This window comes from Podarcis gaigeae (assembly GCF_964106915.1).
Source record: "Podarcis gaigeae genome assembly, chromosome: 13".
Taxonomy (NCBI): domain Eukaryota; kingdom Metazoa; phylum Chordata; class Lepidosauria; order Squamata; family Lacertidae; genus Podarcis; species Podarcis gaigeae.
The window spans coordinates 20,389,092-20,405,308 of NC_139689.1; the positions used below are offsets into that span (position 1 = coordinate 20,389,092).

At 45.9% G+C, this 16,217-nt stretch overlaps 1 protein-coding gene across 9 annotated transcripts in view; it reads right to left on the reverse strand.

Annotated features, from left to right (window-relative positions):
• The window catches only part of BRSK1 (BR serine/threonine kinase 1), a 51,342-nt gene that overhangs the window by 19,344 nt on the left and 15,781 nt on the right, over positions 1-16,217 (reverse strand). For 2 of the 9 annotated variants that reach the window (XM_083707873.1, XM_083707874.1), the window contains 4 exons: positions 11,557-11,651; positions 8,441-8,526; positions 3,709-3,849; positions 2,137-2,253 (listed from right to left, as the gene is read on the reverse strand). In XM_083707873.1, coding sequence (XP_083563999.1) covers positions 2,137-2,253; positions 3,709-3,849; positions 8,441-8,526; positions 11,557-11,651 — 439 coding nt within the window. The other 7 variants (XM_083707875.1, XM_083707881.1, XM_083707878.1 and 4 more) reach the window with 7 other exon arrangements.

Consider the following 16,217-nt stretch of genomic DNA (forward strand, 5'->3'; position numbering starts at 1 on the left):
ACATTTGGTAAGGTAAAGGTAAAGGACCCCTGGTCGGTTAAGTCCAGTCAAAGGCGACTGTGGGGTTGCGAAGCTCATCTTGCTTTCAGGCCAAGGGAGCCCGTGTTTGTCCACAGACAACTTTCTGGGTCATGTGGCCAGCATGACTAAACCGCTTCTGGCGCAACAGGACACAGTGACAGAAACCAGAGTGCACAGAAATGCCGTTTACCTATTTATCTACTTGCACTTTGATGTGCTTTTGAACTGCTCGGTTGGCAGGAGCTGAGACAGAGCAATGGGAGCTCATCCCATCGCGGGGATTCGAACCGCCGACCTTCTGATCGGCAAGCCCAAGAGGCTCAGTGGTTTAGACCACAGTGCCACCTGCATCCCCCTAGTACACATTTAAAGCACGTGAACTAGCACACATGAAGCACATGGAACAACTCTTCAGCCTTCCTTGGCACTGCCCTCCATTTTTTTCTGGGGAGTGTCATCACATCGACACCATACACTTAAATTGCATTTAAAGCACATGGCTCGCCCCCAAAGAATCCTGGGAGCTGTGGTTTGTTAAGAGTGCTAGGAATTGTTGCTCTGTGAAGGGTAAGGAACAGTTCCCAGGATTCTCGGGAGGAGGTCATGTATTTTAAAATTATGGCAGGTATGTAGCCATAGGTGTGCTTTAAATGTGTGCTAAAAGTGCTTTGAATGTATGGTGTTGATGCCGTGATGGTGGAAGTGCTTTGGGTGTTCATTATTTATCTATTTTAAATGTGAGGGGGTGGTTTTTGGGGGAGGGGGGTTACACTGCCTATACATCACACTGGCATTCACAGCAGCTTACAAAAAAGGAAAAAGCAACTTTTTTCACACACACACAAAAATTCAAATAAAATACAGATTATAAAAAACAACCACAAATTTTATAAAGGACGTACAGTCATGTGGCTGCAACTAGGCAATCTCAAAGCATTTCCTTCACTTCCTCCCAGAACGAAATATGTCCCAGCTTTGAGGCTAAAGAGCTGGCAAGCGAAGTTCACTTTCGGGCCAAAAAAACAGTCGTGGTATTATTCATGCTATCAGTAGTTACGTGATTTTTAAAAACAACAAAACAAAGCATATTTCAGCTGGGGGAAGTAAATTCAGATTTAGACCGTGACATGAAGACAGTGGGGCCTTAACCACAGTCCCCATTTGGATCAGGCTTTCCCACAGCTGCTATTTGTCCCAAAAGAGATGTTGCCATTTTCACCAAATAGAAGCCAGAGAGGTGCGAGGACTGATCAGAACTGGAACAGGGTCAGGGCACAGAGTTAAAGCCCTGCTCCCCTGACAGCACAGTCCCGACCTGGATCGGGGGTGGGAAGGCAAGCACACAGTAGCTGCTATTTCCTTTTTTTAAAAAAACAATTCACAAAATTACTAATTGTGTGAGTGACATCACGTTCAGTTTGGGCAGTGCTGAACTTGAGACGCTGCAGTGTGAAAAACCAGAGCCCACAACTGTCTTCTTTTTGCTAGCATATTTTTTTCTTTCTTTTCCAGATTGACAGCCTTAATGGGAGAGTGACTGGTAGGGCTACCAATCGGGTTTGGGAATCCCAGAGCAGGGGGTGGAGGAAGGGAGAGCCGTGGTGGTGTGGGCCAGAGAAAGCGGTGAATTACTGTACCTCTGTTCCCTGGGAAGGGTGTAAGAGAACAGCATAGGGATAGGTGGGAGGGTCGACCTATGGCAACACAGCCAAGGTGACATAGATCATGTCATTCCTTGGATGAGACTCTTGTGCCACTCTATTATAGGGCTGGCAAATCCCCCCCCAAAAAAATCCACCCCTCTGCTGCAAACGCAGGAGTGATTCACATACTATACAGCAGATGTTTCTGATTTCTGGACACTCCAGTGAACCCCGTCATGTGTGAAAAGGAAACACATTTCTTAAAAAGACATGCGCCAGCTTCTCTGGGTTTGCAGACGTGCGCTTCCTTCCCACTTCACGTTTTATGGTATTCCCTGCAGGAAACACCTGCAGTGCTTTTGGTGTTCCTGCCAAACAAGGATCAACTGATGCCTGACTCCTCATCCTCGTCTCTTTCGTGGTGTTGAGTGCAACCCTCCAATCAGCCCTCCACACGTAGAGGTTGGCTCACCCACAACTTGTTTCTAGCAGGCTATCTCCGACCTGCAGGGAGGCCATGCCGAAATCTGCAATCCGGATATTGTTCTTCTCATCCAGCAACAAGTTCTCCGGCTTCAAGTCTCGGTGGCTGGGGAGGTCCAAACAAAACGAACGGAGACCGGTCAGCGGGAGACACAAAAGGCACATGCACGCGAAACATCCCTTGCAGTCAAGTAGCTACATCTGGGATTATCCCAGTGAAGGAAATGCGATCAGAATGGACTTGCTTTTCCCCGCCCCTTGAGCAGATTTTTTAAACACAGGTGCTGAATCGGACTTGTGGCCCAGTGGCCAGGCAATGTGCTGGATTTCAGAGAACCCAAGCTTTCTTTTTGAAAGAGGAACAAGTTTCTAGTTGCCATGGCTATGGAAATGGCATTGGGGCTTGCTTGATCAGAATAAGAAGTAGCTATCCCAGAGTTGCTACTCTGAGAAATCACCCAAAACACACAATGTACAGCAGGGTGTTTCAGCTAGCCCTCCTTGCTGACTCTCCTGGGTTATTCACAATTCATCATGTTACCCTACTATAGAAACTGTCCTGCATACTAAGATCAGGGCAAAGTAAGTCAAGAGCTCCTGAAATGGCCAGAGGTTTTGTTTTCTACTTTGCTCACTTCAGCCTCTCCTTCCTCCTCGGTGAATCTGAAACTAGAGCTGCATATTTCAATCAGCCTAAGCCTACAATTGTTGCGACGAGAGTTGCCAACTTATCACTGTCTCTTCACCCCTGAACAGCAGCTCAACATGCGGAACAGAGTAGGCTATGCTTCTCCTTGGTATGGTTGGACTGTGCAGAAGGGAAGAGAAACCTAAGGCCCTTCAGGCCTCACTATCTGACCCCTAGGACTCTCTCAAAACCCCACCCCCTTTCCAGGCTATACCCATCACTGGCCTCTGCTTCATGCTTTTCTCACAAGCTCCTTGAGCTTTGCTAATGCCTCTTGTTTGCCTTGGAGGAAAGATGGAGAGAGGAGTGTAGGCAGAGAGAAAAACCTCTGGCTTTTGAACAGCTGGGACATAACCTACTGGATAAAGGCTAAGACTGGAGTCACAGCCAATGCTCCACCCACTTTTGCCTTTGGCCACACCCACAACCGGCAAGGGGCCCCCAGAAAAGTTGCCCACAAGGCAATGTGGTCCTTGGATTCAAAGAGGTTCCTCACTCTGGTTGTACAGCCGCAGAGCACATTTCAGTGGTCCATAAGGCAGTGGACGATCCAAACACAGTCTCAGCGACTCAGGGAAGGGACAGCATGATGGTTATGATGATGATTAAATAAATAGACAGGTAAGCTATTATTTTGATAGCTCAAAGTGGCTTACAAAATGAGGACTTTGAAATAAAGCATCATAGACAGAATACAACACAATCAATACTTACACAATACCAAGGGAACAAAATGCTATGGCAGCAGAAGAAAAATAAACCATAAGAAAAATCATTTTTTCCCTTTCCTGCTGGGAAAAAAAGAGCTACTTAGCAATATGTGATAACAGCAGCAGGCAATGAACAGCCGAGGAGATGAGGGAAGATACTCACCATATAGAATAGCTATGGCAGAAATCCAAAGCTGAGACAATTTGTCGGAAAAACTTCCTGGCTTCCTTGGGTGTGAGGCGTCCCTTCTTCACCAAGTAGTCAAAGAGTTCCCCTCCTGAGACATGTTCCAAGACAAGGTATCTGACGCAGAAGGAGGCAGAGGGACAGAGAAGCAGGGAAAATCGGGAAAGAGGTCATGAGAATCCATCGGGCCCCCTGTGGAGAACAACCTCACCGAATTCCTTCTAAGCTGGAGCAACTGCAAAGCAGGCTGGGAGAAAAGGAAGCTAAATGCTTTGCCACAGAAGGTGGATGGGAGACCTGGTGCCTTCCAGATGTTGTTGGACTACAACTCACATCACCCCAGACCTTTGGCAACGCCGGCTGCGGCTGATGGGAGTTGGAGTGCCAACATCAAGATGGCGATAGGTTGCCCATCCCTGCTATAGAAAGAACAAGGATGAGCAGTTCAATGTCTCTTCAAGTCACTTTGGGGTAAGATGAATTACCGGCTGTTATGCAATCCCAAAACACTGTGCAGACACCAGCTGTTGTAGCTGTAGAACCCAAAAGAGAGAAGCCACAGCTGTTGCAAACGTGACAAAATTGGCTCATGGAAAGCACTTCTATGAAATAAAAACTGGGCAATGTACAAGTCATGGGTGGTAAGAGCGGCTTCACACTTTACTTAGTTGCATCTGCCCTGAGGAAAGTGTAACCAGCCTCAGGTTCCCAGCCGGCATACTGTGTACAACACCACATGCAGCTAAATACACATGTGTGCAATCTCACACAGAACTGTTGACATTACATTAAGCATGCCATATATTAAACATATGAGTGCTGTTCAGCCCAGATACTGAGGTTCAGCTCCGAGGGCCTTCTGGAGGTTCCCTCCCTGTGAGAAGGAACCAGGGAGAGGGCTTTCCCATCAGATGTCAAGGAAATAAACAACTATCTGATTTTTAGAAGACATCTGCAGGCAGACCTGTTTAGGGAAGCTTTTAATGTTTGATTTTTTGTGTGTGTGTTTTTAATATTCTGTTGGGAGCAGCCAGATGGGCAGGATATAAATAGTAAATTGTTATTATTGTTATTATTATTATAAGTGCTTTCCACGCCATGTCTAAAGTGGTCTTTGGCTCTCAGGACATTACAGCAGTTTGCAACAGCATGAACCTAGGCATTTCTGCTTGGAAGTAAGTCCCCGCAGTGTTCAATGGTTCTCACTCCCAATTTTACATCATATGGCACTCCTAGGCATAATTATTCAGCAATAAAATCCCATCAGTTCAATGGCCTGGTTTGCACAGTAGGCCAAACCGTGGATTGTTTAGCCTAACTAAGGTTTCTCTGAATATGTCAACCTGGCCCAACAGACTAACCACGTGAAACCATAGTTTATGGTGGACTTTTGGAATCGTGTCTTTTTAAAACTATGGTTTGCTGTTATGTCCAGCCTTCTAAATTGTACTTTGTTTGGCCATCCTGTCCCAGACCCACACCAAGCTCCAAAGGCATTGCTTGGCAAGAAGAAGCTGGAAAACAAACCAAGCTCTGGAGAAACAAGCTATGGTTTGTTTGGCCGTCTGTGAGGCAACTTACAGTTTGTTGAACATGATTAAAACAAACCACGGTTTAGCATTATGTTGGAACTCAGTCCTGAGCAGATGCATTCAAGATTGCCCTGCACCACCACCACCACTAATATTGCTATTGTTATTAATATTTCTATAACACCATTCACCTGAGGATCACAAGGCAGTTTACAATATAAAAACACAAAAATTAATAACAAAAAATACCCCCCACAATTTAAAAGGCCATAGATTCATTATTTACCTCCTGTCTTCCTACCAATTAAATTACAGTACATTTCAAGTCCGTGTCGACCTAATTCTCAAAGGTTGTAATAGGGAAGCCTAAGGGTACACTGGACAGAAGTGATTTAAAAAGACAACAAGCAAAAATCTATCTTGGGAGAGCTTGGAAGTTTCTTTACTCTTTCCCCACTTCACACACACACAAAATAGTTTTTGCCAATAAAGGAGAGCTCATATTCAGGCGCAGATTAAAGTAGTTGCAGACCCCAAGCACTCTCATAACTGTAGACCTCCAAATAGATCAAGTGATAGATATTTAAGTTATATAGGTCCCCTAATCTCTATAAGCAAGAGAATACTCCAAGGCTCTCTTTGCTTGCACTACTCTCCACTGAATGAGCTTTAGCAAAAAATAAATAAATTAAAAAATGAAAGTCACCTGTGATTTTGCCAGTGAAAGCAGCCTCAAAGTTAATGTTTAATTTACATTTACTTAATACATATTATACCTCTATGTCGAGGAATGATTTCATAAACCGCTAAACCAAACAACCTGCTTTAATTGGATTTTATGTAGGCCTCAAACTTTTCCATAGGCCCTTGGGAGTTTCGTAGGCCCCAGGCACTGAAGTCTATTTTCCCTAACGGAAAATACCCTACCTATAGGTAAGACACAAAGGGGTTGGAGGGAGGAAGAAGCTGCCCGGAGGAAACATTTTGAATTTCATTTCAAATGGTTTTACAATGCAAAATTATTTCCTCAAGGCAGCAGCCTCTTCCTCCAACCTCTTTCTCTCTCTCACTCCCACAAACACCTCCTCCCATTGTGTCAGCGGGAGGAGGATGACAAAGAGAGCTTATGTGTGGGGATTGCCAGTTGTCTGGCACCGCCTGGTATTCTGGACGGCCCTCTCGCACACACCACACACACACCACACACACACATGTTCACAGAGGCTCTGCCGCTCTGGCGATTTTCACACGCATGCAGCAACACAGCTATCTCCTACCTAGGAAACCACCCCACGGTGCCAAGAATTTCAGAAGCAGATGGGATCGCCAAACACTTTTCTTTTTTAAAAAACGTGTTATTTTACGGATCCCGTCCCTCTGCCTTTAACAGCAGACTTGACACGCAGAAACCAGGCGTCTACTCTCACCTGATCTCCGCGAATAAATGTTTCGGCAGCTAATATTTCTGTCGCACTAAACACACACAAAAATAGTCGGTTTGCTCAGCCTGTGGCTCCCGCCGTGTGTACACACAACATGAAACACAAACCCACGCCTAACCAGCACCTGCCTTGTCGTTTCTTAGCAAACGATGCCGTTTCGATGTGGCTTTCCTCCCCCACCCCCCTGAACCAGCTTCAAATCCGAATGGAGAAAAAGAAGCACCTAGCTGCCAGCAATGCGTCTGTGCAAAAGGGAGCAGTGGGTTTTGTGGAGGTGTGAAGGGGGGAGAGGACTGGCGGTGCTTTGGGTTTGAGCGCAGAGAAAGGAGGAGACCAGCTCTGAACATGAACCGGCTCCACAAGCTCACAGGCCCCAGCTATTATTTATCACATGTTGGCATCCTGGCTTCCAGAAGCCATATGTATGGCCTGGCGAGCACACCAAAGTAGGCCCAAAGCCAGAAACGCAGTTGCAGCAAGGGAGGGGAAATCATTGCAAAACAGCCAGAAACATAGACGGCCAGCCGCCTAACCACATTTAAAATTACTTCTCAGGGTCAGACTTCGCATTATTATATCTTTTTAAAGAAGTGATTAAGGCCTAGCAGCCCCCTTTCTTAACAACAACGAAAAAAGCTGCTATTTGTCCCTGAAGATGCTATTATGAAGGGGATTTTTGGCAAGGAAGCAGCGCAAGGTCAAAGAATTAAGTTCCCTTCCCTGCACCAATGCCCCGATCCTGCTCAGGACCTCTTGGGGCTGCTTTTTTTTATTAAGAGGGAGTCGTGGAAGGTCGTAACTGTTTGTTTTCTAAGTTGTTCAACGTTAACATGGCCTTTAGGGAGCAATTCGGTATAACCCTGCCAGCATGCTTTTTCCTCATCTCTCCACAGGTAAAAGGGAAGAAGGCTAAGCATGCAAACACACCGCACATTTAAAACATGTGACTTCTCCCAAAGATTCCTGGGAACCATAGTTTGATGAGGGTGCTGGGAATTGTAGTTCTGTGAGGGGGTAAACTACAGTTCCCAGGATTATTTGGGGAGGAAACCAGTGCTTTTTTTCTTAGGGGTACTCTCATTTTCCTACTCATATTGAAATACTTCCCCTAAATGAGGCCAAACTTAGATTCATAAAATGTTTAGGGCAGGGGTCAGCAAACTTTTTCCACTGTAAAAATACACTGATTCCTGGACCGTCTGCAGGCCGGATTTAGAAGGCAATTGGGCCGGATCCGGCCCCCAGGCCTTAGTTTGCCCACCCATGGTTTAGGGGTATGCATCCCCCTGCACCCCCCCCGAAAAAGCACTGGGGAAAATAATGATAATAACAGCAGCAGCAGCAACAACCACCACCACTACCCCACTTACCTGGGAATAAGGCCCATCTAAATCAACCAAGCTTACTCCCAGATTAGCTGTGTTTAGGATTGCAGCTTTAGCATGTTTTGTTTTGCTTTTAAGGAAGCAGAATGTTCAGGTAAGAAGTTTAGAATATCCCTGAGGTGGACCAGAATCCCCTGTGGCTACAACCCTGACTGGAAGGGATCCCCAGAATTTGTCCTGGAAGGAGGATCCTCAGCAGATATATCAACAAACAAAGTACACTACCCACCCCCATTCAAGCTATGAAGTGATTTGCTCATAGGAAGCTCTGCCCCACTCTGATGGGGACATGTGAACATGGGGGGGGGCTGGGGGGGGAGAGGGAGGCCATCTGCAAATAAATACCTACAAATATTTTTTGTTCTCGTAGACATCATGGAGTTTGAGCACATGGGGGTGTTCAATCAGCTTCAGAATGGCAATTTCCCGCTCCACCTAGAAGGGAAGAGGGAGAGAATACATGTGTGGTTAAATACAGGGGGTAAAGAACAAACTCTTTTGAGCACTGCCCATGTCCTAGGATCTACAGAAGAGGAGCTTCCTCCTGGGTTCTCCGTGAAAGAAGAGAGTTTGAAATAATTTATGAGGTATTATTTGTGCAAGATGCCTGGAGTGGGTTTCCAGCCAGCTGGAAGAGGTCTCAATCAAACAAAATAAAAAACGGACAGTGGTGGATGTGACTCAGTAGAAAGTAAGAAGACAAGCCAGGTTGGCTGTGTCTAAAGCTCTGTCAGGAACTGTGGGTTATATCCACATCATATGCACATTTAAAGTACATAGGCGGAATTGAGGTCCAGGGGGAAATTCCAGAAGGTGGAGCTTTGTCCTGGATCTTAGGCAAGTCAATCGATAAATTGTGTTTTTTAGGCATGGGGGGGAGAAGCTCCACAACTTTGGGGTTTGTCTGGTTTTTACTTTTTGAAACATAGCAACTGTAGGGGTGCTGAGAGTTGTAACTCTGTGAGGGATGAACTACAGTTCCCAGTATTTCTTTTGTGAGGGGGAGCAATGTGCCTTAAATTTATGGCATGGATTCTACCACTTTTGATGTTCAGCACTACAAATATTGACCCAGGAGTCCTTTAAACCAATATTGACCCAGGAGTCCTTTAAACCAGACAGTGGCTCACACGGCCACCGAGGCTGCTAGTCTAAGAGAACACCACCCCAAGACGTTTTGATAAAGGCCGGTGTATTAAATTGAATAAATAAGTAAGTACAGGTCCCTCCAGCCAGGAGTTTGACATGACAGCCTATGATCCTTCAAGCCTAGGAAGTCAGATGCTGCTGCTGGGCCAACCTGATGCTATTGAGGGATATTTAAAGTGCCTATAGATTGTATTTGCAGGAGGGAGTCAAACATTTTGGGAAATTTGTTGTTTAGTCGTTTAGTTGTGTCTGACTCTTCGTGACCCCAAACCTAAATTGGGAAATTGAGGTTTGCGCAATCAAAGAGCTCTGTCACCCTGGTGCAACAAATCCACTTAAAAAATAATCAGCCTCTTTGCAGTTAGCAAAATGATGCAGAAAGGTGTTTATAAGCGTAGAATGAACAAATGATTCATGGGAAGTATAAACGCCCCACAAGCAAGTCAGAATGAATGCTCATTGTCATGTAACCTCTCCACAACCAAATCAGAATAAATGCCAGATTATAATCTAAACTCCACATAAACTTCATGCAAGCAAATCAAGGCAAATGCTCCATAAATAGGTCAACTGAAGCAGCCCAAAGGCTTGCAGACCTGCTGATTTCTTTCAGCCTGGCAATGTCTTGCAGAGGGAGGCCACCTGGTCCCCCATTTTTACCTCCAGATTTCGGCTCCTAGCCTGTCTGTCTCCAGCTTGCCAGCCTGCCTCTGCTGGGGCACCACCTGATGTTGCCAGACACGGCGCTTCCAATCTTGCGTATGCCTCCGGGTGTGCAAAGCCCCCCCTCCCCACCCCACCTGGTATATCAGAAGGGGACACGGGATTGTGTCAGCTGCTGAACGTTTCGTTCTGGCCTTGGCGAGTGGCAAGTGAGGGCATACTGAGAAATATCTTCCCTGTTTGTTTCAAAGCTTCAAGCTCCTTTTCTCCCACGGTCTGACAAATGGACAGGGGTTTTTGTGTGTGTTCTTTACATGTTACAGCCTCCACAGAAAAACTGCTCAAAACTGCTCCATAGCATAGCTAATATCACATGGCATGTGGAGCAGCTCATCATTCAGGGATTTTCTCCATGTCAGCACAAACTTTAAGGAAAGGGGGAGGGAATCACATCAGCGCGAGAGGGAAATGCTCCAACTAAGCTGATCCGCACCATGTGATTAAACTGCTATCATGTGGACTAAGTCAAAGTCCTGGACTGAGGCCTAGTATACTGACGAAGGCTAGTGATGGCATCAGCTCACGCTAAACCTTGCAAAGGACACTGGTCCAGAAACAAGGCAGGCCTTCTGTATCATGTGACACCTGGCAAAATAAGTCTGGAATACGGGAACTGCGTGAGCTCGCCCATTTTTAATCTTGCTTTATTTTCTGCGCTTTCTCAGCTCTCATTTTCAGCCAAGGATTTTTTTTTTTTAAATAATTTTTATTAACAGACCAATCAAATCAAATCACATGAATTCCAAATTACAGAGCCAAATTTTAATTTTTTCGTTGGGGGTACCCATATTTCAAGTTCCGAAAGGGATCCAATCATCTTGTTGCTGCTGCTTTAATGTCCACTCAGCCAAGGAATTTAGAGGGTCAATCCTTCAACAGGAGGTACAATCGTACCGCTCTTATGACATCCAAATCAAACAAACAACAAACAAGCCCGGCATTTTTTACTAGTTTCTGCATCTTCTTTTCTTCCTGCTTTCTATCTCACCAATGTCTGCATTTGGCGAGAGTATGATAGTGTTTTGCACTTCTCTCTGCAGTGAGGTAAAAGGTAAAGGGACCCCTGACCTTTAGGTCCAGTCATGGCTGACTCTGGGGTTGCGGCGCTCATCTCGCTTTATTGGCCGGCGTACAGCTTCTGGGTCATGTGGCCAGCATGACTAAGCCGTTTTTGGCGAACCAGAGCAGCGCACGGAAACGCCGTTTACCTTCTCGCCGGAGCAGTACCTATTTATCTACTTGCACTTTGACGTGCTTTCGAACTGCTAGGTTGGCAGGAGCAGGGACTGAGCAACGGGAGCTCACCCCGCCGCGGGGATTCGAACCACCGACCTTCTGATCAGCAAGCCCTAGGCTCTGTGGTTTAGACCACAGCACCTCCTGCTAGTAAATTCATTCCAAGCCATGCTGTGTAGGCTGTGAATGTGTCTGACCACATCTGGCAAGGCAACCTGGGTTGAAATTTCTGTAAAGATGAAGTGGAGAGACTGAGACTCAGCAGGTACTATATATATATATATATATATATATATATATATATATATATATTCGCTGTCCTTACACCATTCCCAACAAACCAACCCGCATGCTCACCTTCATCAGTACTGACTCCGAAAGCTTTTCCCGGTTCACAATCTTAATCGCCACTTTCTGCCCTGTGATGCAGTGGACGCCCAGCTTCACCAGACCTATGGAAATGAAAAGAAGCACCAGAGAAGATCTGTCACAGTGCAGCACATCGTAACAATGCGAAGCAGGTTAATGATGAACTAAGCCAAATTTCCTTCACACCAAATGTACCCCTTTCAAAAGGTGCAAAATGTACCATATTTTTCGCTCTATAAGACGCACCAGACCACAAGACGCACCTAGTTTTTGGAGGAAGAAAACAAGAAAAAAAATATTCTGAATCACAGATGCCAGAACAACAAGAGGGATCGCTGCTCAGCAAAACAGTGATCCCTCTTGCTGTTCTGGCTTCTGAGATAGCTGCACAGCCTGCATTCACTCCATAACACACACACACATTTCCCCTTACTTTTTAGGAGGGAAAAAGTGAGTCTTATAGAGCAAAAAATACGGTACTTCCTCTATACAGAGATGGGGGGGACCTGTAGCCCTCAAGGTGTTGCTGGACTACAGCTTCCATCATCCCTGCCCACTGGCTATGTTTGCTGAGGCTGATGGGAGTTGTAGTTCAGCAACATCTGGAGGGTCACATATTCCCCACCTCTTGCATTGGGTTACTTTGATCATACACCGTAGGCAGCTTAAGGGCTACAACGGGATGGTCCTTCACCTTTTTTTTTTAGTACTTTGGAGTGATTAATGCCATGACTAGAAGCTTGCACATATGAAAGCAACATAGGGACCTAAGGCACACTTTCTGTGCACAGTTACTGAACACAGTGAGCTTTGTTTACACCTCTGATCTCCCAGCACATTTGCAAACAATGTAAATATTAGAAAGAGACCTTTATGCCACAATCCTCGGTCTGCCTGCCTGAAAGTAAGCCTCACTGCATTCAACCTAAAAGGTAAAGGACCCCTGACAGTTAAGTCTGGTTGTGAACGACTCTGGGATTGCGGCGCTCATCTCGCTTTACAGGTCGAGGGAGCTGACATTTGTCCGCAGACAGTTTTTCCGGGTCATGTGGCCAACATGACTAAGCCACTTCTGACGAAACCAGAGCAGCACACGGAAAAACGCCATTTCCCTTCCTGCCGGAGCAGTACCTATTTATCTACTTGCACTTTTTGGCATGCTTTCAAACTGCTAGGTGCCGACCTTCCAATCGGCAAGCCCAAGGCTCAGTGGTTTACAACACAGCGCCACCTGCGCTTACTTCCAGGCAAATGCCATGTAGGATTACAGCCAAACTCTTCTGCGATCTTATCCAAAGGAAATCAGTGCTTCCCCTGATGGCAGGGAGTGTCTCACAGTATCTGTTGCTGATGTGCAAGGAAATGCTTAAATTCTGGTGTCAATGTGTTTCAAGAATACTTTGGAAGACATCGTGCTCCCAATTCACATGGAAGGGACCATGTTCATTATGCTGCTTTCTGTACTCCCCGCTTTCTCAAGGAGTAGTAGGTTTCAGCAGAAGCTCATACAGAGTCAGTTTGCCCTTGCAGGAAACAGAGCTGGACCTTTCTCTACCCATCAGGCACTCTGACTGTGAGTACATTCTAAGGATGGGGAGGGCAGGTAATGAAGCCACCTGGATCATGGAGAGAGGGGCCATAGCTCAGTGGCAGAGCCACGCTTCACGTACAGGACATCCCAGGTTCGATTTCTGGTATCACCAGTTAAAAAGAACTGGTAGCATTTGCATCATCTCTCTCTCTTCTCTATTTTGTACAGTATAATAATATTTTATTATTTTTTCCAGAGCGAAAGTTACATTTGTTACTCAACAGTTATATTTCAGCTCAACGTTCAACGGACAGCATAAACTCTGGACCAGGCTACTAAATACTTATTTTGCAGGAGTTGGGGATATTTTTGTTTTTCTCATTTTTAATTAAATATTCTGGCAGTGCACCCTATACATGATGGCAACTATAGAACAGTACCTTTCACCACACAAAAGAGAGACTGAATACCATCACTATTTCTCAGGTTCCCAGACGTAATGAATGGATCCCCAATTAATTCAGATTCCCTGCCTATTCCCTGCCCTTGCAAAGGATGAATCACTGTAAGGACTTCTAAAGAGTTCTCAAATAAATCCTATGAATTAGAAACAGCTGCCCCAAAATTATCCCAGATCAGTGCCTGTTCTAACGGCTCCAAAATACACCTTATGTCTGAAAGGGGCATTGAATGTAGTGAGATTACTAAAACTGCTAAAAAATTATTTCACAGACTGGAATCAATCCACAAGCTGTTGGATAACAGGCTCTGATCTAGCCCACCATTGTGCCCTAACAAAGGATACTCTATACCAGCCTTCCAAATTAGCTCATCAAAATTATTAGCTCACAATAATTTGGCCTAACCCATATGGTTAGTACAACTTTTTCCAACCTGACTCCCCTCAGATATTTGGGACTATGTATTCTTCCAGATGATTTATTTATTGAGCATTCACCCTGATTTGCTTGCACAAAGTTTATGTGGAGATCAGATTATAATCCAGTCTTTACTAAGCATTTGTCCCAATCTACTGGGGACATTGTTATACAACAAGGAGCATTCGTTCTGATTTGCTTGTGTGGAGTTTATATGTCTTCTTCTTAGTCGTTTGTTCATTCAACATTTCCCCGTCACTTTCCTAACTGCAAAAAGTTGGCTACTTTTTAAAAGTGGACTAGCTGGGTGCGCTCCCGTCGCTCGGTCCCAGCGCCTGCCAACCTAGCAGTTCGAAAGCACCCCCGGGTGCAAGTAGATAAATAGGGACCGCTTACTAGCGGGAAGGTAAACGGCGTTCCGTGTGCTGCGCTGGCTCGCCAGATGCAGCTTGTCACGCTGGCCACGTGACCCGGAAGTGTCTGCGGACAGCGCTGGCTCCTGGCCTCTAGAGTGAGATGAGCGCACAACCCTAGAGTCTGTCAAGAATGGCCCGTACGGGCAGGGGTACCTTTACCTTTACCTAGTGCTAGGGCAACAGAGTTCTTTAATCCACTTTAATTATGCAAAGCCAACAATTTCCTGGTGGGCACTTGAATCCCTTCTGCAAAATATTGACAGTCTGGAGGCATCCTACGACTGCCATAAACCCCAGTCAGCACAGCTGGAAAAGGTTGGGTTAGGACGGTTTGTTCCCCTTCTAAACAAGACAAATCTCTTTTCAAAGTCAAGTGTCAAAGCGGTCCCTTTTGATAAAATGGATGGCGTATATGAGATAAACAAGTGGTCGTTATAGGGGATTCCGTTTAAAAATGTTGCCATCAACCTGCTCCACTTTTGCCCATACTGCCCTGTCCCACAGGAGAAGGAATATGGTGAATTTGAGGGGGGGGGGAATTTATCCTGGACGACCCTTGTCCCTTGCTCGAGGAGTACCTCCAGTTTAGCTTGAGCCTGGCATCAGTAACAAGTTCCGTCAATAACAGGCCTTGTAGGGATTTTTTAGACACCTCACCTGGGATCAGCAGATCCCTGAGATAAAGGCCAATGATCACATGGGTAATTCTGGAGAAAGCAAAATTTTAACTGCCAGCCAAGAGGACTGGTGGTGAGTTTCAAATGGCCCCTGCCTCACTTATATACCCTCCTCTCTCACCTAGCAAATAGGTCTGGATAGAAACACAGGCTGTGTGCACATTACCTGCTTGAAATGCAGCTCGGTTTGGATTGAAGCTGGTTTGGGGGGAGGATGCATCAAATACAATATTTCAGAAGAAATGGCTGGATAGATTTGCATTGTGGCTAACATTGTGTGTACACCACTTCGCAAACCAGCACTGGGAGAGGACTGCATGCAGAATAAACAGGAGCGTGCACAAAACATTGTAGGCCAAGACTCTTCCTCCATTCCCTGTTCTTCTCAGCCCAGGGTCTTACACCTTGGGGCCAAACTTTGTGTGCTGGGCAAACACATGTGAAATACATGCTTGCCCTCTTCATAAAGCAAGCAGGAATTGAGGAGGGAGGGAGGCTGCATGCCTGACACAGAAAGAAAGAAGGGAGCAAAAATTCCATCATGCTTCCCTGCCTTACCTTGACACACTCTGCTGCTTTTAAGCATAAGGACGTAGAAAGCTGCCTTATACCAAGGGCACTTCTAGACTGTCGCTCTTCCTGGGTGGAATTCAATTACCTACCAGCCAATTCAGGCTGCACAATTAAGAGTTGACTGGGAGGTCTTGTGCCAACTAACCCACTTCCCCACAAAAGGACCAGACTTTCTGCCATAAGGAGAGTGACTGGAAAGCGTGGGGCGTCATCTAACCACTCCGCAAACAAATAAAAATGCCCATCAGATTGTCAGCAACGTCTGATCTCCCTGCAAACACATCAGGCTGAGTGAAAGGATTTGAGTCGGAGCCTTGATCCACCTCCTGCAGCTCAGTATTGTCTATGTTCACTAGCCAAGGCTCTCCAGAGTTTGAAGCAGGGGACATTCCTAGCGCTTCCTGGAGATGCTGCTGGCATGAATTCCATATTCATAAATATTTGGGGCCCTTCTGCATGCAGTGGATGGTCTAACACTGAGTTTCAGCTGTTCCCCGAACAGCAGCCCCCCCCCCGCCCGCCCCTATACCAGAAGAGAGCCAAGCAAGAGAGGGAAGGCTGGAGAGGAAACGGG